The 26758-nt window shown below is 38.3% G+C and overlaps 1 protein-coding gene across 10 annotated transcripts in view; it reads left to right on the plus strand.

Moving 5' to 3' along the window:
• SSBP2 (single stranded DNA binding protein 2) overlaps positions 1 to 26758 on the plus strand; it is a 113573-nt gene that overhangs the window by 69904 nt on the left and 16911 nt on the right. For 5 of the 10 annotated variants that reach the window (XM_081881241.1, XM_081881243.1, XM_081881250.1 and 2 more), the window contains exons 5-9: positions 6804 to 6893; positions 19252 to 19335; positions 21712 to 21771; positions 22869 to 22935; positions 23929 to 23999. In XM_081881241.1, the coding sequence (XP_081737367.1) occupies positions 6804 to 6893; positions 19252 to 19335; positions 21712 to 21771; positions 22869 to 22935; positions 23929 to 23999 (372 nt within the window). The remainder of the gene's footprint in view (positions 1 to 6803; positions 6894 to 19251; positions 19336 to 21711; positions 21772 to 22868; positions 22936 to 23928; positions 24000 to 26758) is intronic. The other 5 variants (XM_081881247.1, XM_081881248.1, XM_081881249.1 and 2 more) reach the window with 2 other exon arrangements.

Raw genomic sequence — 26758 nt, forward strand, 5'->3', positions numbered from 1 at the left:
GTGGAAGCCGACCTACCTGCTCCCTCTTCGCTATGGCAGCCCCTCACAACCCCCACAAGATACTATAGTAAACATTGGTATACCCTGCAGAATCTGGAGGAATGTGGGAGAATGGAATATCTTAAAATTGGCTTGAGACAATGTCAGCAAACAGATCCAGATATATATGTGAACTTACTTTACTATGGTGAGATCTTCATTATGAGGAGTATTCCATTCCTGTTGGACAATACAATTGCCATATATATTAGTTACTGCTGATTGTTTCCACAGGGTTTTTTCTCTTCCCCAGTGATGCTTCATGTGTTGAGGTTAAGAAAGGTATCTACATATATAATAGGGGAGTATTTTCCATAAGTCAGTTCCAAATAAAATAATGACTATTCTACAATCTTAAATGCCAGTTCTTTTTATACTGCACTCCTGGAACCTGAGGCATGAATTATATTTCAGTCAGCTTACTATTTTATATGGAATGGCAAGGTACACTACATTTAAATCCTGCAGTTTCTCATATTTACGATATTCCATATTATGATGTTGTTAAGGCCATATATCAGGTTTGTTTCTACACAGTCTTGCATCTTTCACATTTGTCTACACGTTCTAAAAGAACAAGTAACTGTCAGTTTAGGCATCATTAGTTGTCTGTTGTTAACAGCTATTAGCAATTAAATGGGATCATGTGGGGTACACAGGGTTCTGTCTTGTCCCCAGTGCTATTTAATATCTCTGTGAAGTAATTGGAAGCAATCATTAGGAGATTAGGGGTGAGGTGTCCCTAGTATGTTGATGGCACTTGGTTCTATTCCTCTGTAATATCTGAGTTAGGAGAGTCTACGCAGGTCCTAGAATAGTGCCAGGATGCTATGCTAGGCTGGATGAGGGTCAGTAAACCGAAATTGCAACCTGATAGGACAAAGCCACTATGGTTGGGTAGTTCCATTGTCTGGGAACTAGACAGGTTGCCTGTTTGTGGTACGGTATCCCTCTTGATAAAGGGACAGGTAGTTTGGGAAGCTCTTAGATCCAGCATTGTTGAGGGAGGCAAAAGTGTCCTTCCTATCGAGCAGCACCTTTTACCAATTCTGGCAGGTATTCAACAGCCGTTCCTGGACAGGCATAGTCTGGCCACAATGATCCATGCAATGATAACCTCGGGGTTGGATTACTGCAATGCACTGTGTGGGCTAAAATTGGTATGGAAGCTGCAGCAGGTACAGAATGCTGTGGCTAAGATGTGATGTGGAACAGCCTGCTCAGAACACATTACACCAATATTGAAAGAACCGCACTGACTGCATGCATGTTACCAAGCCAGTTCAAGGAACTAGTAGCGTGGCTATTTTGTCCTCCCCCTTCTAGCCTCCAGCATCACCCACACGCTGCTCTGCAGGGGCCTCCAACTGATAAGAACAGCTTGTCAAAAGGCTGCAGGGGGAAGGAGAGATTTTTTTGGGAGGGGGAAAGGCTCCTCCCTCTTAACTCCAGCACAGCTGAAACTCCACTGAGTGTAAGTGTGGTTTCAACTATATATATTTGCATATTTCACACTAATGTTGACTGGCTTAAAATAGATAATATCTCAAGTCTATCAAAACTAACAATCAAGTTTCTTCACTTCTGCCACCACCTGTCTAGAGTTGTCTGGTCCAAAAATGCTAGAAACTTTCTCAGAAATGCAAAGAAACACTTAGGTGGACCTTAGCTATTCAAGCTCTTTCATCAACTGAATAATACATTGGCAAATGTCTCCCCAACTTAAACTGATGTGGTCACTGTGGCAGAAAACGGAATCCCTTTAAGATGCAAGGTTCCAAAGCTTTGTAGGGCTTCTAGATTAAAATCAACACTTCTTGGTCCATAATCAAATCATGGATTATAGCAACTTTAATACATTAATTAACTTAATTACATTTGTTAATTAAAGTAATTAAGCTTGCATTAAACAGCACAAAGCAAATAATTGATTCTCAGCCAGCCGATAGGCCGAGTTCCTGAAGCCACTAGATCTGATTCTGTATATGATAGGGCTCGTTTTTGTTCCATGTTTCTGCATAAGTTTATACTTACTTCGTTATTTTCTTCATCTCTTATTTGGCTTTCTTTCCTGTTATAATGTACTGTATAAAGAAGGTGGTAGCTTATGGCTTAGGAACGGAAAGCTATTTCACTCTGCTCTGTTGATAGCCTACTGTGGTGCTGCTGTTCTGTTTTGCTCACCTTAAGGAAGTAGCCAGGATAAAAGAAATGTGCTCCTCCCATGCAGGAACACATTCCAAAGGATTATACTTTTCCCACTTGTTTTTCATTGGCATGGATACCTGGGCCATACCTAGAATCTATTGCATACAAACAGCACAGCCATGCTTCCTCTCATGTAGGGTGACTTTGAGACTCTGTCCTGACGTAGCGCATATGGAAGGCACTGAGGCATCGCTCCTGACAGCTATGAGTTACCCACGACTCACTTCCATAAAGTCTGGAAGAACTTCACCTTGGTATTGGACATTGGATCATATTCTCCCATACTCCCTTGGAGAGGCGAGCCATTGCCATAGCTGCCTTGCCAATATGCTTGTATAGCTCAGTGTCAATGGAGAGGTTGCTGGTTGTGGTGGAACCCAAGTAGACAAAATTATCTACCACCTCAAGCATGTGACTACCAATGCTGATGCATGGAGTGCTAGTGATGTACAGTGGTACCTCGGGTTAATAACTTAATTCGTTCCGGAGGTCCGTTCTTAACCTGAAACTGTTCTTAACCTGAAGACCACTTTAGCTAATGGGGCCTCCTGCTGCCGCCGGGCCGCCGGAGCACAGTTGCTCTTCTCATCCTGAAGCAAAGTTCTTAACCCGAGGTAATATTCCTGGGTTAGCGGAGTCTGTAACCTCAAGCGTCTGTAACCTGAAGCTTATGTAACCCGAGGTACCACTGTACTGACCCAGGATGTTGGTCTTTGTCAGAGCTGCAGACACTGAGGAAGCTCTGCAGAAGCTCATGAACTGTTTTGCCCAAGCCTGCAAGGAGTTTTGGCCTTAACACCAACCTGACAAAGAAGGTAAAAAGGTAAATGACTCCTGGACAGTTAAGTCCAGTCAAATTTGACTATGGGGTGCGGCACTCATCTCTGCTTTCAGGTCGAGGGAGCCGGCATTTATCCGCAGACAGCTTTTCCGGGTCACGTGGCCAGCATGACTAAACCACTTCTAGTGCAATGGAACACCGTGACGGAAGCCAGAGCGCACAAAAATGCTGTTTACCTTCCCGTCACAGCAGCATCTATCTATCTCCTCTCACTGCTATGCTTTTGAACTGCTAGGTTGGCAGGAACTGGGACAAATCAACTGGAGCTCACCCCATTGTGCAGATTTGAGCAAAGACTTAACATCCTGGGTCAGGACATCACCAGCACTCCACTCATCAGTTTTCATATTCAATCAGCAATTTCACTTTAGGTTTCTTCATGTAGGCTAAGACACAGTTACTATTCCTTCTCCCTGACTAGGACAAGCTTTAAACTCTCACCTGTGTAAAAATACTTGCAACACTCCCAATTTTTCTCTAACTAGAAATAATACCCACTTGTAAGGGTAGGTAAACACAGTTTTGCAGAGAAAGCAGGCACTGGAGTGCAGTGGCTGAATTTGGGCTCTCAAATTTCAGCAGCGCCTTGTGTGAAACTAAAATTCAGTTCTTCCTTGCATCTTGCACTCCGATCTCCAGCACTGCTGTGGCACCCCCTGCAATGTGGTGCCCAGTGCGGCCATATGGGTCACACTACCCTAAAACCACCTCTGTGGAGTGGGAAGGGTTCAAGCTCCCAATATCCATTTTTCCTAAGCCCTAAATTATTATTTCCTCCTAAATTTTCTTGGATCTCAGCATTATCTGCTACTGAGAGCCATGTGATGGTACCTGTGTCAGGTTTATGTTGCCACTAAGAGTGCGGTAAGATTAAAGCAAAGCATGGTATTTATTGGTGTGAAAGGAGACATTAATCCCACCCCTCCAGCTGGGTCCATTCCCCCTGAAAATGGGAATACAGTAATGCAATCTTGCAATGCAGTCACAGCCAAGACCTCAGATGCAGACCTTTAAATATTTCTAGAACCAACAAGACCTAACCCTTGCTTCCATAGTAAACCATTTGCTAATTGCCCCCCTTAGTCATTTAAGTTTATTTTCATCCTGCAATCTATGGATTGCGTTTGCTTTAATTCATGTTACCTTCTTCCATAACGCAGTTCAGGAAGCTTGTTCTCTAAGGACCTTTGTATTACAGCTGTGGCTTTCTTGGGAATCGTGATGAGCTCAGCAACGTCTGCCTTTAATGTTCAAAACAATCATTGAGCAATAAAAATTAGGGCTCTTTTTGCAATTATTGATTTTGTACTAAGATGACTATCTCCCCTTCCCCTTGAAACTCATAAAATTTCAAATAGAAGCTTAAGTTGTTTCGTACTGCTACTCATAGTAGAAGGCTTTGAGGCATATGTTTGTTTTGTATGTGTTTAGCACAAAAAGAAGAGCATTGACCAGACAATCTTTCAATCTAAGATTATGATAGATTAAGAAATGTTGACACTTCCATTCAGATTTTCCTTTGTGAAATTTAAGAGCGTTTTAATGGCTTACTGATTACAAATTGGTGCTGCTGTATTAAGATTGATATGGAATGTTTCATTAACCATATATCAGAAGAGTCTCTTACTTTCAGTTTCTTGTAGGCTGGTTTAACTTCTTAAATTAGTCATGTAAAATGTCTGCCCATGGAAATCAGTATCACACAGATTTTCCAAAGCTGTAACCATAAACCAGACCTAACATATCTAAGCTCTGGGTTACAGAAAGCATTGCAGTTGCCACATAATGCATCTGCGTGGAGCTTCACCTCTGATCTATTTTAAAAGGTCTTTCCATGAGCTCTGAACATGATACTTGAAATGGCCTAAAGAGGACCACTTTGGGAGGTATTGTTGAGGCACGTTCAAAACAGTTTTTAGTTCATATTTCTTGATCTGGGTATGCATGATTGTATTGCAGCCTATTTTGCAAGCTTTGGTATCGAAATTTCTTTAAGGAACCCACTATAATGCATTCAATGAGTGTTTGAAATACGTTGTACGCCAAAAGATAGCATTCAGTTTTGCCTGTGCTTTTTCTTGTCATATCACTTTAGTTGGCAAGAGTTGCAGAATTTAATGATTGAATTGCTAATTAGTAGACAAATTTTCAACTTGAAAAATAAACAAGCATTGTACAACCTGAGCTTATAGTCCTGCCCCGCCCCATTTTTGTTTAACCTTGGAGGAGGGGGAAGAAATGCTTTATGCCAGCCTAATCACATTTAGTTTCTTATGTTCTTGGAATTTCACTGCACACTTTCTTAAGCTGGACATTATGTCAAAAACTTGGAAATGTAATTCACAATGTTCTTCTACATACAGGGTGCAAAAGTGACATCCAGTGGCCAGTTACATTAATTAGAATAAGTTGTATTCCATAGGGCAGATTTCAGCAATTCATTAATAAAATGAAAGTAAATCTCCTTAAGTTTTATGCTCATAGGATTGTGCTGTCAGATGTCTTTGCATTGCTTCAGTCTCACACAATTACAAAATGTTCTGTTCAGATGAAGACTTTAGAAATTAAATCTAACGGGAGGCATAATAATTTTTGTAGTGGATCCCTGCTTGTTTTTCATCAGGAGCTTTATTTCCTTTTTGCTCAGTTTGAAGGATGTCTAAAGGTAGCTAATTTCACCCTCTGTTTCACTTAGGAAACCTAATTTCTTTTGTTTGTTTCAAAAATTAACATCTTTCCCCCCCAAGAAGCATGGGAAAAATATTGATCTGTTTGTAAGCTAATCTTATTTTAAAGCTTTTGGTAAACTTTCAACACCATGAGGTTATATTTACAACATTATTACCAATAGAACAGAATACCCCACAAATACAGCACTGAAGTGTAGAAATGTTCATTCTGACAGAATTTCAATTTTTAAACATAGTGAAACTGCTTTACAATGGCTGTGGAAAACAGTGGAGACAAAGGGAGGGTTCATTTTCTCCCTTCCACCTGCCTATCCGTGCAGCGTGTTAATTTTCCCCACCCTAATTCTTGCTTTACCAAAATTCAGCATGATCCAAGTTCAGTTGGGTCACTGGCTCTTTTAAATTAGCCTAAAAGTAGCCACATGGCTCCTGAGGTAGACCAGGGCCATAATGCTTGGGGGACACAAAAGGCTAACCCCCCCCCCCAAGCTATTTTATGCCACAGTAGGGAAAAGACTGGTACCGCATGGGTACCAAGCTCATATTGCAGCTGCTTTTAAACAAAGAGCAGGATGTAAAGAGATCATGTCTGGTTCAATCTGCAGTGTTCTTAACTGTGTTTGGGTCTTGCCCATAATGCCATGCCCTGCTTTGAATATTGACTGCTTCGGCTGACCCATGCTTATTCCTTGTTTTGTACAGGGCAGAGTTGTAGTATAAGCATATACAAACAGATGGTTGAACTGGGCTTCTGTTAAGCTAAATTAGTAGTAAGATTTAAAAGTCCGTAGCTTATTCCATGTACAAGTGTAAGGCAGCCATTTAGTAAAGGAATTTAAGTTTGAGCTTAACAGTTTCACTTGTGTATTTTGAAAATGAGGGCTAATGATTAAAAATGGAGGAAACTATGAAAAATGTCATGCAGAGAATTCCTTTCTGCCTTGCCACACTGTGGTCAAAGTAGTATTTTGGTTTTATGCCTATTGTGCAATGACAAAGGTTTATTTTCCCTTTGTTCTTTTCAGAGCGCTGCAGCAGCTCCCAGTCCAGTGCTAGGAAACATTCCCCCAGGAGATGGCATGCCAGTAGGTCCTGTACCACCCGGGTTTTTTCAGGTATTCAGACAAATTATGAATTTTAGGACTTAGAAATGGGTCGGTAGCATTATTTGGCACTGCCGGAAAAGAGTATCACTTCAAATTCTGTATAAAATGCATAGTATTTAAGAACAATAGCGGGTGGGATGGGGAATTAGGACAGGTTCAGTGATAAATAAAAGGCAAGCTTTAAGCTGTTTTATGTCAGGAGTTGGAAATTGTGAAACAGTGCAGTAATATTCACTGTTATAGAATATTAGATGTGCAATAGTCCCTTAGTCTAATTATGTAATTGGGGAGGTATTTTCTACACTAGCATAAGGAACTGGTTACTTAATATTGTCTTCTAATTAGAATCCATCTAACTGAAATAGCATTATACTTATACATTGTAGGTTAGCAGTGTTTTGGAAGAACAGTAGAATAATGCAAATTCAAACTAGCAGTTTGAAACTCTAGGAAGCTGTTTCTACTCTTTAACAGGTAGCTATGTAAATCTGTGTATAGGTGTGTTTTTGGTCTGCTCTCATATCAGCAGTCCTGCTACTAATTAGTTATGTTAAGATAAGTGAGAAAAACATTAGGTTAGGAAGCAAGTTACAGAAAGCTTCTTCTCTGAAAGAGAAACTAGAAAACCAAGTTAATGGGAGTGTACTGCCTTCATTGACTATTTCTGACTTCAGGCATAGAGCACAATAATAATCCAGGGTACACCATAATATATATAATGTTCTATTGTATAAGTCGGAGAGAGGTGTTGGTTTACTTATTGTAACAGTCTGATGAGCACAGAGAGAAGTACCACTAACATATATTGAGAAAGAGTCTGCTGATTGGCTTGTAGCCTTTTCAAGCAGAGATGGAGTTGTGAAACTGCCCACAACTGTGGTGTACTGTTCCCAGGATAGAGAAAAATGATTGAACAATTTTTTAAAAAATATAAAAATAGTATTTTCTATTAAAACATCAATTCTGGTAAATGCCATCTCTTTTCTAAAAGTGAAAACAATGAAAATGCCGCCACCGGAGTGGGCTGAATCTGTGTGCTTTATTAGATGTTTCAAGTGGACAGATTATCGGGGAACTATAAAAACTAGATCTTATATATCCATTTGAAAACGTTCAGTGATAGACTATTTTTTAAATATCAAAAATTAATATAAAGACAAGTTTGGACGACTGTGCAGGATTTGTAACAATTGTCTAATTATCATAAGTAAAACTGCAGTACTCTGGAAAGAACTTGTGTTATTCAGACCCATGTCTTTTAAAGGTTTGTCCTCTGTTCTTTTTCCACCTGTGTCTACCCCTTGGGATTTCCTTTCTGTGTGATGCTTCAGATCCTTGATAATACCATCCAGTTCATTTAACCACAACCTATGACCCTTGAGGTTTTTTACTGAAGCAAAAGGATTAATTCCATCCTTGTATAAAAACTGTAGTGATTTGAGGATTATATTGTCCATTTGAGAGCAATTCTTTTTTCTCTCCACTTTTCCGCATTTGGTAACACAGACAAGTGAAATTGTTGGTCACTTACCCAGGAGTAAAGAGACCTACTCTGGGCTTATTCTTGGGAATTACATTGCAACAAAGAACAAGGCTAACATAGAAGGGAGCTTTTCTCTATTAGATACAGAATGTTGAAATTTAACACCAGGAGGTTAAGTTTCTACCAGTGCAATTTGTATGAGATAGATGGCAAGGATTATAGTTTTGAGGTTTCAGCTGCCTGTTTGGTGACTTTTTCAGTATCTCTGTGGTGTTGTTTGAAGTATGTTTATAAAATGGTGTTGTTGATTGTGACTGGTGGCCTTTTTGGATAATAGAGTTAATCTTTATATAGGTTATGCTATTTTTACTTAAAGTTGCACTGTTGGGTGGATTTTAGCATTGTTTAATTATATTTATATATTTTGATGATTTCAGTTCTTTAAAAAGTGTTTTATGGGAGTTATTCAACTAGATATATAGCATTTTAATTTTTTAGCAATGCCCATGCCACTCAAAATGCACGAGGCCTAATAAAAGCACTTTTTTCAGTGCACCTTGTAGGTGTCTGTCTTTGTTGCTTTGGTGTTAATACCTCCCTCCTCCTTTCCTTATTATTTTTAATTGATCTGATTTTAAAAGTGAATTGGAAGTTAATTCAAACATATTGAAGGCTACACTTAAATGCTTTCGAAATTGAATCATCACTACTTTTTTCCATTGAATAAAGTATCTTACCTTAGGTAAGGTGTCATAACTAAATGCAATGCAGAACATGTGTCTGGTTCACACATCACACTCAACCATGATTTGGCATAATGTACAAGAGCAGGAATGACTGGTGGTGAGCCTTGGGTTCACCAGCCCTCTCGTCTTCTCTTCCTCGTTTGTTTTGAAGAAACTGGTAGATGCCAATGGCACTGAAAGGTACATAAAAGAACAGATGGGCTATATAAAGCTGAGTAAAATATTGGTCATCAGGAAATCGCATTGGGTCTCTATCATAATATAGTCAATTTTAATAATAGGCTAGTTCAAAAACAATGTTTCCAACATAGTTAAAGGGGAGATGTCACCATGTATTTTATTTTAATGTATTTTTAATCTCCTGTTGGAAGCCACCCAGAGTGGCCGGGGATACCCAGCCAGATGGGCAGGGTATAAGTTAATAATAATAATAATAATAATAATAATAATAATAATAATAATAATAATAAACAGAAATTATTGTGAGCTCCATGACTGACAAAAGGCAATACCTCCTGATTTTTTTTGGAATAGAAAGTAGTTTTCAGAAATGTATTCCAGGGAACCCTAGGATTCCTTAGAAGTTCAATAAGAAGGTGGACAAACTTTTTGCAGTGGCAGCTAGCTCACAGTTATCAACCTTCCCTGGTGATGTGTTGCTGCAGAAGTGTTGGATGTTCTTTAAACTTCCCTCTCAATTTGCACAGGTCTCACCGGTGCTGTCTGTACTGTGCCCTAAATTGTAGGTGTGTAGCAGAAATCTTGGCAGCATCTTAGGTTTCTGTGGCACACATTCTCATCAGGTTTCTGCATACAGAGCTAATTTTGAGTGCAGTTTGAAATTTCCACAAACATATGCAAAGAAAATAGCTATTCCGCATGTGGATTCCTATTTCACATAACTAGCTGTGCTCATTGCTTTGTGTATTGCTTGCATATTTGCATACAGAGCTGTACAAGTGACCTTTGAATCATGACACCCAACTGTTGGACAGAATTGGCCAAATACTTTTAGACTGCATATCCTTAATTGCTATTATTTTTTATTACTAACTTGAAGTGTTAGGCACTTAACAGACTCTCCTAACCACTTACTGCAACTTCCATGTTCTTTACTTTCTTGAATAGTAAGACATACTAGGATTCTTTCTGAAGGGAGTTATTGAAGACTCACTATGTGACTATAGTGACAAATATATAGGTAGCAAAGAACAAGCAGCCACACACATAGTGCTGGCTTTAAAGTAGTGATAGCATTCATCTATCTTTTCCCTCCCACATAAAGATCACATGATCAAGAAGGTTGCTTCTTACCAACCAGTAGCAGGAAGATTTTTTCCTGTGTGCAGGATCCCTGCCACCTTAATACACAAGAGCATAAACTCATGGAAAAAGGGAGTGAGACTGTTCCATTGAGAACCTTTGTGTTGAATTGCATTTATAAGAGAGGGGAAAGTACTGTAGAGGAAGAAATGAGCTGGAATGAGCCACAGGAGAAGCGAGACATCTGGGGCCATCATTTTTAGAGATGCTGAGCTTGCACAAGTAGTTCATAGTTCTGATGCTCAACACATGAGGGGAAAAGAATCATTGAAGGAAACATTTTCAGGCATTAGGGATTGCAGTCTCCTGCTATATGTGCTATTGGCTTTGAGTCTAGGACGTGGTGAACTAGTATGTGTGGGGAATTCATGCTGGGGTGAAAATACTGAAACCGATTTCCATGTTTGTTTTCTGTGGCTGCCACAAAAAAGCCATTTCCTGTTCCAGTGCCTTTGCGGTTTGTGCCGTAAGGGGCAGTCTGTGCCAATGTGCGAATGCTACACTTTGGACCATAGGATACAGTACAGAATCTAAATATCATTCTCCACAGCAGGCACCACCAAAACAGAAGCTTTCAGTTTTGGCTAATATGTAATATGTGAATGAGCATCAAGTGTAATCAGTATGTGATGTTGCCACATGGCTGCCCTAGCCAGTGGTTCTATATTTAGTGCTTTCCTGGTGCTTCCAAGCCTCATGTTGACAGGTATGTGCTGAAGGGCAGGGGCCAGGAATATTGGCAGCTTCCACTTCAATACCACATGGTGCAAACTGCTTAAATTTCACCTGTGGAAGGGAATCTTGTAGTTGTACTAACCACATTGTATATGCTTAGCAGTATAAGGCCTGTTTCATGGGTTATTCAATAGCTTTGGGTTATAATTCCAAACACCGTCAGGAGTAAGCCCCATTTAACACAATGGATTTTATTTCTGAGTAGGATTGCTCTGTACGGATTTTTTTAAAAAAAGAGAAACAAATAGAAATAAGGCAGAACTGGGCTAAACAAAAACTACTCATCCAGCTATTTATCTCAATTTCAAAACCCATGTCTGTTATTTGACTTCGGGGGTGGGGAAGGTCTGTCCTGAAATGCTAGCAAAAGTTCCTTTTGAAATTGGTGTTTGAAATAACTGCAGTGGAATTGTGCCTCATTGCACGGTGTGTGCATGTCTCCCGATTTGCTCTCTTGGTACATGTGGATTTGCTTATGCTTACGACAGGATATAACTTCATCATGTGTCAGGAGGCAATGCCACAATGCTTCTAGTATAGAACTTTATTGGTTACATAATAACACATAATGTTATTAATAGAAGTCATTGCTAGTCACAGCTACATTGGAGGCAGCAGCAGCAGCAGCAGCAGGGGCAACGGCTCCTCACTGCTGAGCAAAATTGTCAACTCCTTGTCATTTGAGGAATTTCCTTTAAACAAAGGACTTTCTCAAAAAGAACTCTTGAAAATACCTGTGATAGTGCAATATTGATGAGGAACACCACTTGATTCTGAGCAGTGCTAGGTGGAATGGAAATAGTTACAATTAATGAAACCGAAAGATGGCAAATTGGCACCACTAGGTGAAGCACATGGTATGATGACACAACATATCACTTCTGATGTGGTAGCACCCCAATTGTAGAATATTCTTACCCTGCCTTCTGGGGTGAAACTGATACCCACATTATTTACTTATTAGAGGCAGTGGAACATACCTCTTTCCATTGTCTTTTACAGGGGTTTGATAGAATTTAGCCGGCTGGAGGTTAATGGATGTCTGTCTGCCCTTTTAAGAAGATAGCACAATGTTTTACTTGTTGTTATTTTATGTTGTCTCTCTTTGGGATTGTGAATAGATGAAGAGTGGAATAGAAATGGGAATGAATGAATAAAAATGAATAGAAAATACTCCTGTGTAATAGCCAGTTGTGCATTCCTTCTAAAGATTTCCGAGAATCAGATTTTAGCCACTTCTAAAATAATAATTATATTTATCTATCTATATCTATCTATCTATCTGAGCCACTTTAAAACAGAATATTGAAAAGGCCGATAGCTTTCTGTTTTAGAAAATTTACCTGTTAGTGAATAGGACTGGGTTTAAATAGATTTCATTTGCTCCCAGATGTGTCTGCTGCTGGACAGTGTCTGCCTTCCAAGCATTAGTCCAAATTTGGTGTTAGAGCAGTCATTTGTATGTGCAATTACTATTGCTCATGTTGTTTGCTGGTAATGCTTATTGGAGTACCTGAGCCTCAAACTCTTGACCTATCTTTATTTGACCCAACCCTCAGTGATGCATGACTGGAAAATGGATAGGGGAGAAGGCAATATTTATCTGGTGGCAGTTCTTCTGCTTTCTGTGGTGCCACTCGGTAGAGGGCCTCAACCTGGGGGTGCATTTTGGAGGTACAGGGAGCTGCTACTGGAAGGGAGAACTGAAAATCTCCTGTACATGAGCTGAACACTGCCTGTGGTCTCTGGAGCCAGCACATAGATTTCCACCCCTCCTTCCCCAAGTCAAGTCATGCAGAGAATAGAACACAGTTCATATTTAACTCACCAGGGAGATGCTGTAAGGATGTTAACTCTTGAAGCTCTGAGAGAAAGATTTTCTCAGATGCTCAGAGGCAAATAACCAGTGGCTAAACTTCTGCTAGTGACTGATGAAAATTAATGTTGGTGTGATAGCAGGAACATATAAGAAATGTGAAAACAGTAATAACTGCATGATTGCTTTGTTATGTGGACCATTTCTTGGTGTATTATGGGGCATATTAACAGAATTTAAAATTGCCGAATTATCAGGTGTTATTACCAGTGCCATTCTTATACGATAGTGCAGTGATGAGAAAATTTGTTGATGGCTAGTTTCAAAGTCACATTTTATATGCTGTTCTTATGTAAAAGCTTGTGGAAATGAGTATATGAAGTATATAAGATTATCTTGCCATCTAGTGGCTACTGTATTCCCTGCATTTTCACTTAACGGTTGGTTGGTATTGGGATTGAAGTGTAGTAGTCATAGTGTATGTAAGATACAATTACATGTTAAGGAAGGATTTCAAAACACCATAAAGTCAATGTGAGATTTTCTATTTTTTTGTGGCATATTGAGTACAGTAAGTTACAATAGCCCTATTGCCACATTATTGTTGTTGATACAAATTACTAAATGCAAGACATTACCAGTTCAATTTTCTTTCTGATTAAAATGGGTTGAATAGAATATATTAATAAAATAATCTTAAATATTAATGAGTGGCTTTAAAATGATTAGCTTTTCTTCAGATTCTAGTCTACAAAGGGTCTTGAAGTTGTATGTATTGTAAGTTACCTTGTGCTAATGATATTAATAGCTTTTGCAACTTACATATAGAATGTGGAATTATTTAAAAAAAGATCTATTTGTCTGTCTCGAATGCTGTCCTCTTCAGAGTCAGTGAAGGATAGGTTCCTGGTATTTTCTGTGTGGTTCATGCATAGAGACCCTCGCATCCGCATTTGTCTCAGTGACCAGAGTTCTTTCCTTCAACTCCATACCTGGGAAGTTCTAGAAAGCTTGTGAAAACATATTGTGATTCTCTCCTCATTTTGGTGACAGAATGAAGTGTCCTGAAGTTATGGAACCCAATTATTGCAGGAGACAAACTAACATTATACAGTTTCCAAATGCTGCTGTTCCCATTTGCTGGGGTTTATTGAATTTTTATTTATTTATTTTTAAACGATCAGATTACGTGAAGGCAGGATATCATTTTCCTGAAACTATTCTTTTTATCATCTGGAAAGTCACTTGTTTCGCCTTTGCATTAATCAGCATGTCTCTGATAATCCAGTTTTGACTCATTCTCTTTGACTATTGAAAAAAAAACCAGTGGTATGAATCCCAGGTGTTGTGTTCTGTCCTGTGGAGAATGGGAAGGTGATGTTTGAACCATTATGAGTAAAATTATATGGAGATCTTGAAGAGATGCTGTTATACTTTTTAGACAGGGAGATGACATAAGATCATATGAAGATCATATGAAGAAGTTCACAAAGTATTTGTGTGGCATGGGTTAAAACATGGCATACAAATATATTTTGTCAAGATTATTGTGTCGGAGGCAGACAAATTATACAAGTGCTTTGTAACTTGATTCACAGGCCAATCTTTGGGGTTTTGCATTTGTTTGCTGTATGAGTTAGTGTGAGAAGACCTGAAATTCATAAAAACCATGTTGGGAATATTTTAGGAAGAAGTACTTCTGAATAGTCTTGCTGTAAGAAAGAGTTGTCTTTATTTTCATCTAAATATATATTGTGGCAGAGCTGGATTCCTTTAAAATGAGCTATGTATATGGACAGTAGTGGATTGCCAGACCTTTGATGGCCACCAAAGGCATACGGGAGAAAAATTGCAAAGTGATTGTAGGACAATTCAATTCATAGTGAATTCATCCATGTTTGGCACTTTTTTGAAGCTACATTCTCTTTTAGGTTTACTACCCCTTAGGAAACACAAACTAATAAATTCCTAGATTGTTTTATTCATTCATCCTGCTGTGTTCCAAAGTTAACAATACATAAAAATATAGGCCAACACTCAAATGAGCCATTTATTAGTTCCCCGCTGTACATGAACTTGTTACAATGCATAACAGATTATTATGTGCTGCTGGAACCACAGCCACTTCCCCATTTCACACTTTCCTTCACACTTCACCTTCAAAGGTGCGCTCTTCCATTGTCTCCAAGACAGACAGATGCCAACTAATAATTTACCATGATGTGCAGACAAGCTCACTGTCTATTAGAGGTGCATTTTAATGAAGTACTGTACATGTGTGGAGATATAAAATACAACATAAACTAAGCCAAATTTCTGAATAACCCAAAAATAGCTCTTGTGTTAGCGGATGTCCCCACTGGTGTCAGTTTTGGGGGCAGACCCACGGTCACAAGTGGTGGTCCTTCTTTGGCTTGTACAAAATTCAAGCAGATCAGTTCTACTTCATTTCTCAGTATAACTGAATAAAGTAAAGACTTGTATTGATGACAGGCTGATTTTCTGAAGCTTATGGAGGATAAATGGTGCTGGTGGTGTTTAAGTTGGCCTTAACATGCTGTTCTATGCTCTATTGTTTTACTTAGAAAGTTCTTTAGTGCATGCAGTTGCATCAAACAATTTTAGCTTGTTTCTATGTGCTTTCAAAACAGATAATTATTTAAATTGGGCAAATGTATACAATATAATTTTCAGTTTAGAAGCAAAGCATAAATGTTTTTGTGGATTTGCATTGTATTCTTGTTGGATTTTTCCTAGTAAAGGAATCCTGTTATGATACATAAACTATTAATTTAAGCATCAGTATATAAATGCAGCCTCTTATGTACAATTTCCTTTTAAGGTTTTAGTAACAAGAACCACAGGAGTTCAGTTTTCTAGTTTCAGAATTTAGGAACAAAGACATATTCTGAAACTAGCTTTGTCTAGAAGTGGTCCTGCTGGTTATGGGATTACTCATGGACTTTCTATTTTGCAATCGCTAGTGTGATTTGTGTTGTTATAATATATTGTACCTTTTCAACATAGGCTAGCCAGTTCTCAAACACTCAAGAGACATCTTGTGTAAAAGAACAGAATACATCGATTTCATGGAGATAACTTCAGAAAAACTAAAAACATGTTTATATAATGTACCTAATCCAGAGTCATCTTGCATAAGCAGTGGTTCGCTCCTTGATGTGAACATTGTGTGCTCCTTCCAGAATGTTCATGTGACATTCTTATTAGCAGGAAAGTCTGTTGCCACTGGAGTGCTCTATGTTCTTTTGTACATACTTTTTGTTTGGATTAGAGACTACTGTGTAATATACAAATGGTGTGCATTTTGGGCACTGCAAACTGGGTAGAGAGAAGAAGAAAAATATTCTTACAAATTACATTTAGGGCTAGGACCAGATTTCTTGGGAAGGGGCAGTTGCTGTGGGGTTGACAGTTCCCTCTTACCCAAGCACAGGATAGAGCCCAGCCTCTATATGTTTTCTCTGCCTCCACTGCTTTTGTGGTGGTAGTAACACCACTCTCTGTTGCCAGCCATGTTTTAGCAGTGGATGGAAGGTGGCACTTTTAACAGGATCTAAGCTATGCTCCTTTCTGTGGTTGCCACCTGCCATCTTAAGTTACTGATTATGCAATGTCCCAGCCTATAGATTCCTATAGATTTCATAAGTCTGTAGCCCAGAGCATTATATGCCCCAGCTGTGTTTGCCAGTTTTTGAAGACTCACCTCTTTACATAGGCGTTCCCTTGATTTCTCAACCTGAGTCCTGCTGTGTTTTAATCACACTGTTTTATTGTGTATTTTAATTAAGAATATTTATATTTTAATGGTAGGTTTATATTAGTTTTTATACTTTGCAAATTACTTAGCCTACTTTGGCATGTTATTTAACATGGCAGACAGTCACCATGGATGGGAGGCAAGCTAGGCTCTTGTTCAGAAGTGGAACAGCTGCCCATTACTAGAAAAAGTATTGGGGGAAAGAGGTAAATGGTATCATGGTTGGGCCAGTGAGGGGCCATTGGACTGTGCCCAACCTGGCTGACTGCTAGTGCCAGGCCCAAGTAAGCTGAAAAAATCAAGCAGTGTAAAAGGTAGATATAGGTATGTCTCAGTACTATTCAGAGCACAAATGATAGTGTAATGCAATTGAAGTCCTGTCAGTATGGTTGTGACCTGCACACTCACAGGTATCTCTTGCATTGTTTGATCTCTTGGCTTTGATTTAAACCTTTTCCTCCTCTCTGTTCCTAGCCACTGCAATTTACTACAGCATTTTTGCTCTACCTTCTGTTACTAAGATACCCAAGGCAGCTTTACTATTTACTAGTACAATTTACTATTTTACTATCATCATAACATAGTAAAAAAAAATGCTTTTTTGGTAATTAGATATAATTTATTTTTACTTATTTCTTATGACCCCTGCTTTAGCAGTAACATTAGCAAAGAAGATGACATCCACACTGTCAGTGTCTGTAATATCTAACATCCTGTTCAATATTATTTTTAGAATCACGTTTTCACAATTTCTTGAACCATCATCAGTCAAAAAATTGAGAAGAGCATATTTTCCAAAAATCCACACCAAAGAAGACATTCTCCTCCCTTGTAGTAGTGTTCACAGAATTGTTAAAGCAAATTTGCATCCTATAATAAAATCTTGGAATTAATTTGTCATGGCACCCTGCTGCAGCCATGTGTTTTGAAGAAGAGTGTCATAAGTAAAACTAATTTCTTATTGTTAATGAGTGAGCTAAAAGCCCATATAAGTTATACTAGAAAACTTTCAATCCCTGCTGTAGAGTTAGTACTATCAGAGTACTACAAGCCTTACAGATTGAGTGCTCACCCTGCTTTTTCTCACATCTGGCCAGCACTGGTGAGATGTAGTCCTTATCCTTCTACTTCCGTTCCTTTACGCTATTCTATCATGGAAAATGTACAAGTATTTTCCCCACACAAATAGCTCAGTCAGTAGAGCATGAGACTGTTAATCTCAGGGGCATGGTTTGAACCCCACATTAGGTTAAAGATTCCTGCATTGGAGGGGTTGGACTAGATGACCCTGGTGGTCCCTTCCAACTCTACAATCCTAGGATTCATTTGTGTAGAGCTGTGCGTCTTGACTTCTGTCCTCCTTCTTTGATCACAGTTTTCAGAGTCCTGTTGTAGGCAGCTTGATTGCTCTTGTGACATTTGTAACTTCCTGCTGCCTGTTGTTGTTTTACTAATCTTGGGTTTGTATGTCAGCCTCCCAAAGCTCTGTTGCTTCTGCCAAACACTACCTGAAAGTCAGTTTTTAAATATAGGAAACTGTTTTCTGTTTTCTATAGGTTCTGGTGCTAAATGTTTTGTGGTGGTGGTGGTGGTGGTGGTGGTGGTGGTGTGTGTGTGTGTGTGTGTGTGATAGAATAACATTGTGTTTTGCAACTAGAGTTCATATAGATGTTAGTTCATCCCATGGGATATTTGAGTAAAAAAATGAGGTTGGTACAGTTTCATTTCTTTTTGTATTGCTTTTTTTGCAGGGTTAACACTTGAACTTCAAAATGAAGCTAATAGTTTTTATAAAACTTTTTAATTTATTATGCACAGTATGGCAAATTGGATTAAATTCTTCATTGTATTAATTTGGTTAAGGGTAATTTACAGGTACCTAAATTAACAAAACAAGTGTTCAGATTAAAATAATAATAATCGTCCTCCCCATCCCACATCTTACTGACTTTTCACATGCTTGGATTAAACTTTTTTCTCTGTTATGAAGCACATACAGTAGATTTGATAAGTAAACAAAAGTTTTTGCCTTCAGCCAGTGAAATTCTATATTTTTGCATCTAGCATCACTGTTCAATTTCTACAGTGGAAGTATTCCAAATTGTTTTGTCTCTTGTAGTTTGTTCTGGCCCAATCACTGGTACAAGTCTTTCCTAGTGCAAGACTGCATGTGCAATTACACTGTTAATGGGTGTCTGATATGCGTGGTCCTGCTAAATGGTTTTTAGTGGGCTAGTATTTTTCATCACCATTTCTAAAGTACTCAAAATGGTGCTTGTACGCTGCACTGGAGCAAGTAGCGTGTTGAGACCCTGGATGGAACTGCCACCCAGATTCAGGTCATGTTCCATCCTGAAAAGTGTTGGAAGTTTGGAATGAAATTGGGGGAAAATAAAATAATTAAAATTAAATAAGGAATAAAATGGGATAAATAGCCTAGGAAAAGAATGTTTCTAATCTTTCCCCCCAATTTTATTAATCCATAGGGACCTGCAGGTTCACAGCCTTCACCCCATGCACAGCCCCCCACTCACAACCCCAGCAATCCCACGATGGGACCTCATGGTCAGGTAGGAGGGTATACGAAAGCACCCATATGAAACACTTTACTTGCAACTGCCATTACAACGATAGTTTGCTCATTTCAGATTTATCATTTAACTTTTCTCTTGTCCACCTAAAGTGGTTCGTATTTTGAACCACGCTTTTCCTACCCGCTGTCCCCTTTCCCCATAAATCTCACCATCTACTTAATAAATTGTGTGATATTGTTCGTCTGTCTGTCTGCTTAGTTATTTTCCCAATACCCATGTACTTCGTAACAGCAGTTTTGGCATACAATGTGGGCCAGCAAATTTTCCGCAATAGTATTCATACATGTGAATTTTTACTACTTATCTGGTTTTCTGAAATTCCTGAATGTAGCATTTTTCATATGTTTTGGACCAACAATTGACTATTTTAAACCATTATTTGATTGACACAAATGTAATAATAGTTTGGAAATTGATGGTTTCACTATTGTTCGTTAAGCTTGCCAAACCCTTTGATGCCAAAATGTTGGAAAATCATTTGGAATGTTTTCATATACTAATTTATTCTTATGGCACCGTTTACTTTCTTTCAAATAGGCCTAGAACCTGGCTTTGTTTTTTCAGTTCTTGAGCACATACCAGTGATCTTTAGTTGTGGTTTCTTATTCTGAGGGAAAAGTGTAGGCTTCTTATGTGGGGCCATTGGGAACTAAGCAAATGAGTATTTCAAAATAGTGCCTACTTTGTGGTGTAAACATTTCCAAAATTTGGGGAGGGGGGATTTGGGAGCTATGAGATCTGTATCCATCATTTAATAGATCATGGCATTTCACAAGCTACACAATTCAGAGTTCTGTGTTGTCTAACTACAACTTGACTTACAGGCATTGTGGTACACCAGTAATAATTTAAATCAAGTACAAATCAAGTTCAGCAATAAGGCTATTTTCCTTTTTCATCGGTATCTCTTAGTATTTTGATATCAAGTAGTATTTCTGCGTGTTGTGTGTAACGTTACATAATTTTGACCTATGTAATGTTCAGAAAACATTTTAGATTATATGTCTTACTGTTTAAAGTTCTTGCTTAGAGGTTGGCAGCTGTTTAGGAAAACAGCAGTCAACCAAGGACATTCCATATAAATAGCATGTGTTCAAGTGATATATGGGTTATTCTTGATTATTCCTTCAACTAAACACCTCTTCTTTATAATTATTTTGATCCAAAAGGCAGTATACTGGCCTAAAACTTCTATGTCTAGCTGCCTACAAAATGAGATTCCATTGCAAGTTAGCAGAGAGGCTGTTTGGGTTTAGCATGCAGTTAATGAGCAGTTTAAATAATTGAATTTAGCACCGTAGTAACCTAGCAGCAAACATCTGCTGTATTAATGTAAGAGTTTGGAAATGAAGATCTATCTGGGTCTTGCAAGTTGTATCAGTGACTCAGTTACAGAGCTCAATTTTTTTATATTATATGAATATTTACAAGTTTTTATTTGCATTGTCAATATATTGGGTTTGTAAACTTTGTCTAGATCGTAATCTTTATTTTAATTCTCTTCTCTATGTGTCATGTAAGCAAAGTTCCAGAGAATAATGTTCTATGTCTAGTTACAATTATAATGTGAATCCCTGAAACTGGAACATTATCAAAGATGCAGATATAGGTACTAGACTCACAGTTTTTATAGACAAGACAAAAGTCAAGAAATTGTTCTTTGAATTGCAAGTAGAGCTAAACCAAAATATTTTAAGTTTTTTATGTCAAAATGTGGGTATTTGATAAGGGAGAACCTTTTGTTAAACAGTAAAGCAAGCTGCATGAAAATTCAAAGTCTTTTCCTGCTTCTCATCCAAGTTCTTGACATTAATCATAACTCAAGCAGAACTGTACAGAATCACCCCAAGTTTTGTTTTTAAGGCCATGAGGAACAGTCTAAGCCTCTGAACAAGCTCAGGAAAGCTCCTGGCCTGACTTTGCTAAAGCTTAGACACAGTCCTTTTATATGCTCTTGGTAAGCTGTGTCTTAACCTCATCCCCAGCCCTGCTTACAGTCATGTGGCCCAGAAAAGTGCTAACACAGTATGTATAAAGGGACTGTTCCTACATTCCTAACTTGCATTACAGGATTCCTATGAGTGTAGGCACTGTTTTCTTTCAGCTCTACAAGAACTGGGTTGTAGGTCTTGCTTTTCTGAGAACAGAAGTGGTGATGCTTAGTGGCCCCAGAATGTTGATAGTCCCAGATTACAGGAATCAATAAATGTCAGTTAAGAAGTATAGTAATATCTGTCACTGCTCAAATGATTTAACGTTCTTGTTGGTTGTGAAATTGGTATCAAAGTTTTTCTAGGATTTAATTTTAAATGGCTGTATCTGTGTTCTTAATGTAATTATTTTCTTTTGCAGCCTTTCATGTCCCCCCGTTACCCAGGAGGCCCAAGGCCACCTTTAAGGATACCCAATCAGGTAACAGTCCTTTTATTAATGAATAATAATTCATTATTGCATCATTCTCTTGCAAGGGGCAAGAGAAAACTGAACCAGAAAACTCTGCATACTTTCTTTTTGAGAACAATAATTTCAACAAATTCCATACATTATACAGGCATTTGACAATGCAAAGCAAATTTTATTGGAAATGCACCATATCAGCCTCTTGATTCCCAGAAGTCTAGGTCAAGAGTCTGAGGGGTTTTGTCTCTTGAACTTTTATCAGTCTGTAGCAGCCAAACAGAATAAGAAAAGAAAAAATAACTGCAGAAGTGAAGAACCAATGTTGTTTAATGTGACACTAACTTTCTTCGCAGCCTTCGGCCATGGTGGGCAAATGAAGGCATCACACACACTGTGCTTCACCGCCCCGTCCCCGGCCATTATTTTTTTTTGCAGGGGGGGAATTGCATTTTTTATTTGAGGCAAGACAAAGACAGCCTCCATTTAAAGAATGACAGCAGTTTACGAATTGGACCCTCTGAAAATTTCACTTTATAGATCGAGTGCACAGCAAAAAGCCTCATCTGGAAGAGCACTCAGAAGTCTGCTCAGTCAATCCTGTGGGTGGATTTTTTCATTTTATATCAGGATTCTAAAAAGCACTGCTTAATATAAGGCACGGTTACAGCACTGATTGTGTTATTTCATGTTATAAAACTTGACCAAAATTAGCATGGTTAAATACGTGCTTAATTTTCATGTAGTCGTTCAACCAATATTCCATTGAAATAAATGGAATTTATGCAGTGTTCCTATTGAGGTTTCCAGCAATTTTTGGTTAACAAAAGGCATCTAATAACTGGGTGAACAAAGTTAAATACAATCAAAATGATAGACTTGTTTGGAACTGGAAATCATTGTAGTTTGTGAAAATGTAAGGAAAGTCAGTGGTAGCTTATCTTAAAAACCTAACTCAATAAAGTCCTGTTTTAATATTTTAATAATATTAAAATATTGCTTTTATATTTAATATTGCTTGGCATTTGAAACACATTGCATTTTTTAAAAAAACAAGCCTCTCTCTGTTCATATATAATTGAACTTTTAAATGTTGGTGTTTTTATTTATAGGCACTTGGAGGTGTCCCAGGAAGTCAGCCATTATTGCCTAGTGGAATGGATCCAACACGGCAACAAGGTAATCTGCATCATCAGTAGATAACAGCATGTTGGTTCAGAAATCTTACTCTCACTTCTTAGAATGTTAAGCGATCGGAGTGACAGGCAAAAATGAACACAGTTGTGGCACTGCAGGTGGGATGGTTCTGTTGTTCTTCTCATGGATGTCCTGTGGCATAGGATACAAGGGAAAAACCTTTGTAGTTCATCATCTCTTAAAGCAAAGGGAACAGCTTCTATGCTGTTCTTCTGGAGTTTAGATCATTTTACTTTTGCAGTATAAATTGAATAATGACATTCTTCATATTGAGGTCAGAATTGATGGGGATAAATAAGTATTTTTTTACCTAAAGGTCTCTGATGATTCAAATCTCTTACCCATCATAGCATTTCCTTTTCCTAAGTCACTGTTGCTTAGGGATTACCCAAGAAGCTATTGCATTCTGCCCAGAATCTTGCGCTATATTCAGCAGCTACCCCGAGTTCCTAGCTGTTTTCCTTTTGAATAATTGAAATATGTAATGTAGTTATATATTATTTAGCACTGTCAGTTAAAGAATGCTTAGCAAATTGTATTAGTTGTTTTAAAATTATATAGTTCCATTATTACTTCCAGCCTCCTTTTTTGTCTAAACATAAAAGTGGAGGTTCATTCCATGACTTGTCTACAGTGAACTGGTTTTTGGGGCTGAATGCTTTATTAAGTCCGCATATGAGTTCAGCTCAAGTTCTGAAGAAAATGCTTTTTTTATTTTTAGCTAATGCAACCACTGTTGTGGCAAGCACCATCTTAGAAGAGACTCTGCCTCTGTGTTAAAGAAAGAACAATAATCTACGATGGTGCCTGCCATATGAGTGTGTGTGTGTGATAAATATTTGCATTAACCATGATTAACAATTTGTTGGTGGGGGGAAATCTGATTTAAGAATGTGCCTCTGAATATAAAGACATTTTAATCAGCTAACCTGATTATTGAACTAAAGGTTGTACCCTAATACATGTCTTTTCCAGGACATCCAAATATGGGTGGACCAATGCAGAGAATGACTCCTCCGAGAGGAATGGTTCCCTTAGGACCTCAGGTATATTGCTTGTGTTGCAGTTCACATGGCCATGTATATCAAAATTCCCACTTTTCATGTGGAATTTATAATGCAACTATTTGTAGTTGCTACGTGTAAAGGCATGACTTCCCACAGAACACCCATGCTACATCCCTGAAACCATTCCTTGCTTGGTTAGACCAAAATCCACCTAGCTCAGCTTTCTGCTTCCAACAGTGGCGTCTGGAAGCTTAAAAATAGATCATGAAGAAGATCACATTTTCTGCTTGTTTGTTTGTTTGTTCTCACCGTCCTGTACTTAGAAATTATTCTACACATGGATGATTCATTTACCTATTAATTCCATGAATCATCAGGTATAGAAGCAGCATATTTCTGAGTATTAAATGCCTGGGGGAAATAGTGGCATAACCATAGTTTGTTTGGCATATCTGTGTTCACTGACTGTAGTTTTAAAAATGTGCAATTTGTTGCAACATTCATTTTTCTTCCACTTAACTGAAATTGCATTCAGAATAAAGCCTTTGGTATTTCTCATTTGTTTAATAGCTACATTAGCTATTTCTTGGAGAAATGCAAAATATCGTTTTTAAAAGACAGAAAACATGAAAGAAAGAAAAATTAATTAAACTTTCTAATTGATGGCCATTCACCGTCTGTTGAACCTATCCATATACAGTGGTACCTTGGTTTTTGGACATCTCCATTGCAAAAAGCTTTGGTTTTTGAATGCCAAAATCCAGAAGTAAATGCTTCCGTTATCAAACGCGCCTCAGAAGTCGAACAGTTTCCGCTTCATGTATCTGTTGTTTTTTACCATTTTCTCTATTGAATTGGTAAGCCGCTCTTTGTGCCTCAGTTTTCTAACGTTTCGGAAGTTGAACTGTCTTCCGGAACAGATTACATTCGAAAACCGAGGTTCCACTGTAAATCTCTTCATATGTCCCTAATAATACCGAATCATTCAAGCAAGACTTACTCAGTTTTTCCTTTTTAAATATTTTTAAACCATTTGGCAAAATTGTATACTTTCACAGAAATTGTATACTTTCACAGAATCAATAATATCCAAATCGTTTCCTACAACAGTTTTAGCATAGAAACTGATTTAGTTATTTTAGCTTCAGTATTCAATAAACATCTTAGTTTCACAAGGTGGAAACTAGTGTGAATCCTCAGATTTTTAATCAGAGAAAATTGAACTGAATAGCATGAAAATCAGTCAAGCTTTTGCTGAAAGTTTTAAAAAGAGACAGTTTTTATATGTCAGTATGTGTGCATTGGGACGCGGGTAGCACTGTGGGTTAAACCACAGAGCCTAGGACTTGCCGATCAGAAGGTTGGCGGTTCAAATCCCCGCGACGCGATGAGCTCCCGTTGCTTGGTCCCTGCTCCTGCCAACCTAGCAGTTCGAAAGCACGTCAAAGTACAAGTAGACAAATAGGTACCATTTCGGTGGGAAGGTAAATGGCATTTCCATGCGCTGCTCTGGTTTGCCAGAAGCAGATTAGTCCTGCTGGCCACATGACCCAGAAGCTGTACGCCAGCTGCCTCGGCCAATAAAGCGAGATGAGCGCCGCAACCCCAGAGTCGGTCACGACTGGACCTAATGGTCAGGGGTCCCTTTACCTTTTACTATGTGTGCATTTATTTTGATGACTTCTATTTCTGGAAGGCTTCAATAAAATATGACATAGCTCCAGAAGCATGTTGTTATACATCGGCATGTCTGGAGCACATGTCCTACAACATGGGTTTGTTGACTAGACTCATCTAGGGCTCTTTGTTTTAATTTTTGTTATAATTAGAAAGTGTTATATGAATATACTTACAAAGTAAATAGCATTGGCCACTTTTAAGAACTCAAGCCTGACTTCCCTTCTCACAACAGATTGACATGCTTTCTCTTTGAATAGTACAATTCTTATAGCTGAGAATACACACAGTCTAAGATGGTCATGTTACAGCTACGTACATTGGGTGATACCCAGTTATTCCTGTCCGCTGGTGACTTCTGCTTGTGCAACAGGACTTTCATCTCTTCTCCTTCTCTTTGCAGCCCACACACATCCCAGCACATCAGCTTCAAAGGGTTGAAGGATCTTACGAAACAAATTTTGGGGGAGGTGCACTGGGGTGAGGGAGACAAAGAGGAAATACTGGATATCACCCAGGTGCTATTTAACACACACACACACACACACACACACACACACACACACACACACACCAGGCAAATAGCGCAGTTTCCAGAATCAATTGCTATATGTGACAGCCTAAGAGCTAGGTGGAGAGCACATTTTCATTTTGTCCTGAACATAGCAATGGGCTGTTCAGAGGCATTTCAGTACAGTTTTCGTGCCTTCTGAATAATTCCCCTGCTCTTTGCTGTAGATTGCTTATTAAGTAAACTTAGCAGTCATCTTATTCAGTATAAGTATATACTTCTAATGTTAAATACTAACACTAAATAGGCAGTTTACTTAAAAAAAAGATCCATTTGAATCCCTCAAAATGTCTGTGGAATACAAAGTCAACTTTCGTGAAATGGATATTAAATCTGTCCCTCACAGACAATTGTGTTATCTATCATAAATGTTACAATCTCCATGAATCAATTAACATTTGTAAATGTGCCCCATATCCTTCCATTGTTAAGATAATAAGACTCTTAGGAAATGCTAAATAGTTTTATTAAAATTAGGGAGAGTGTAGAAATAATAATTGTTTTTAGTCAAGCAACTCAAATTCTGAAAATGAATGGCCCTGGCCTATCC

The sequence above is a fragment of the Podarcis erhardii genome (assembly GCF_964252035.2).
Source record: "Podarcis erhardii genome assembly, chromosome: 11".
Lineage (NCBI taxonomy): Eukaryota > Metazoa > Chordata > Lepidosauria > Squamata > Lacertidae > Podarcis > Podarcis erhardii.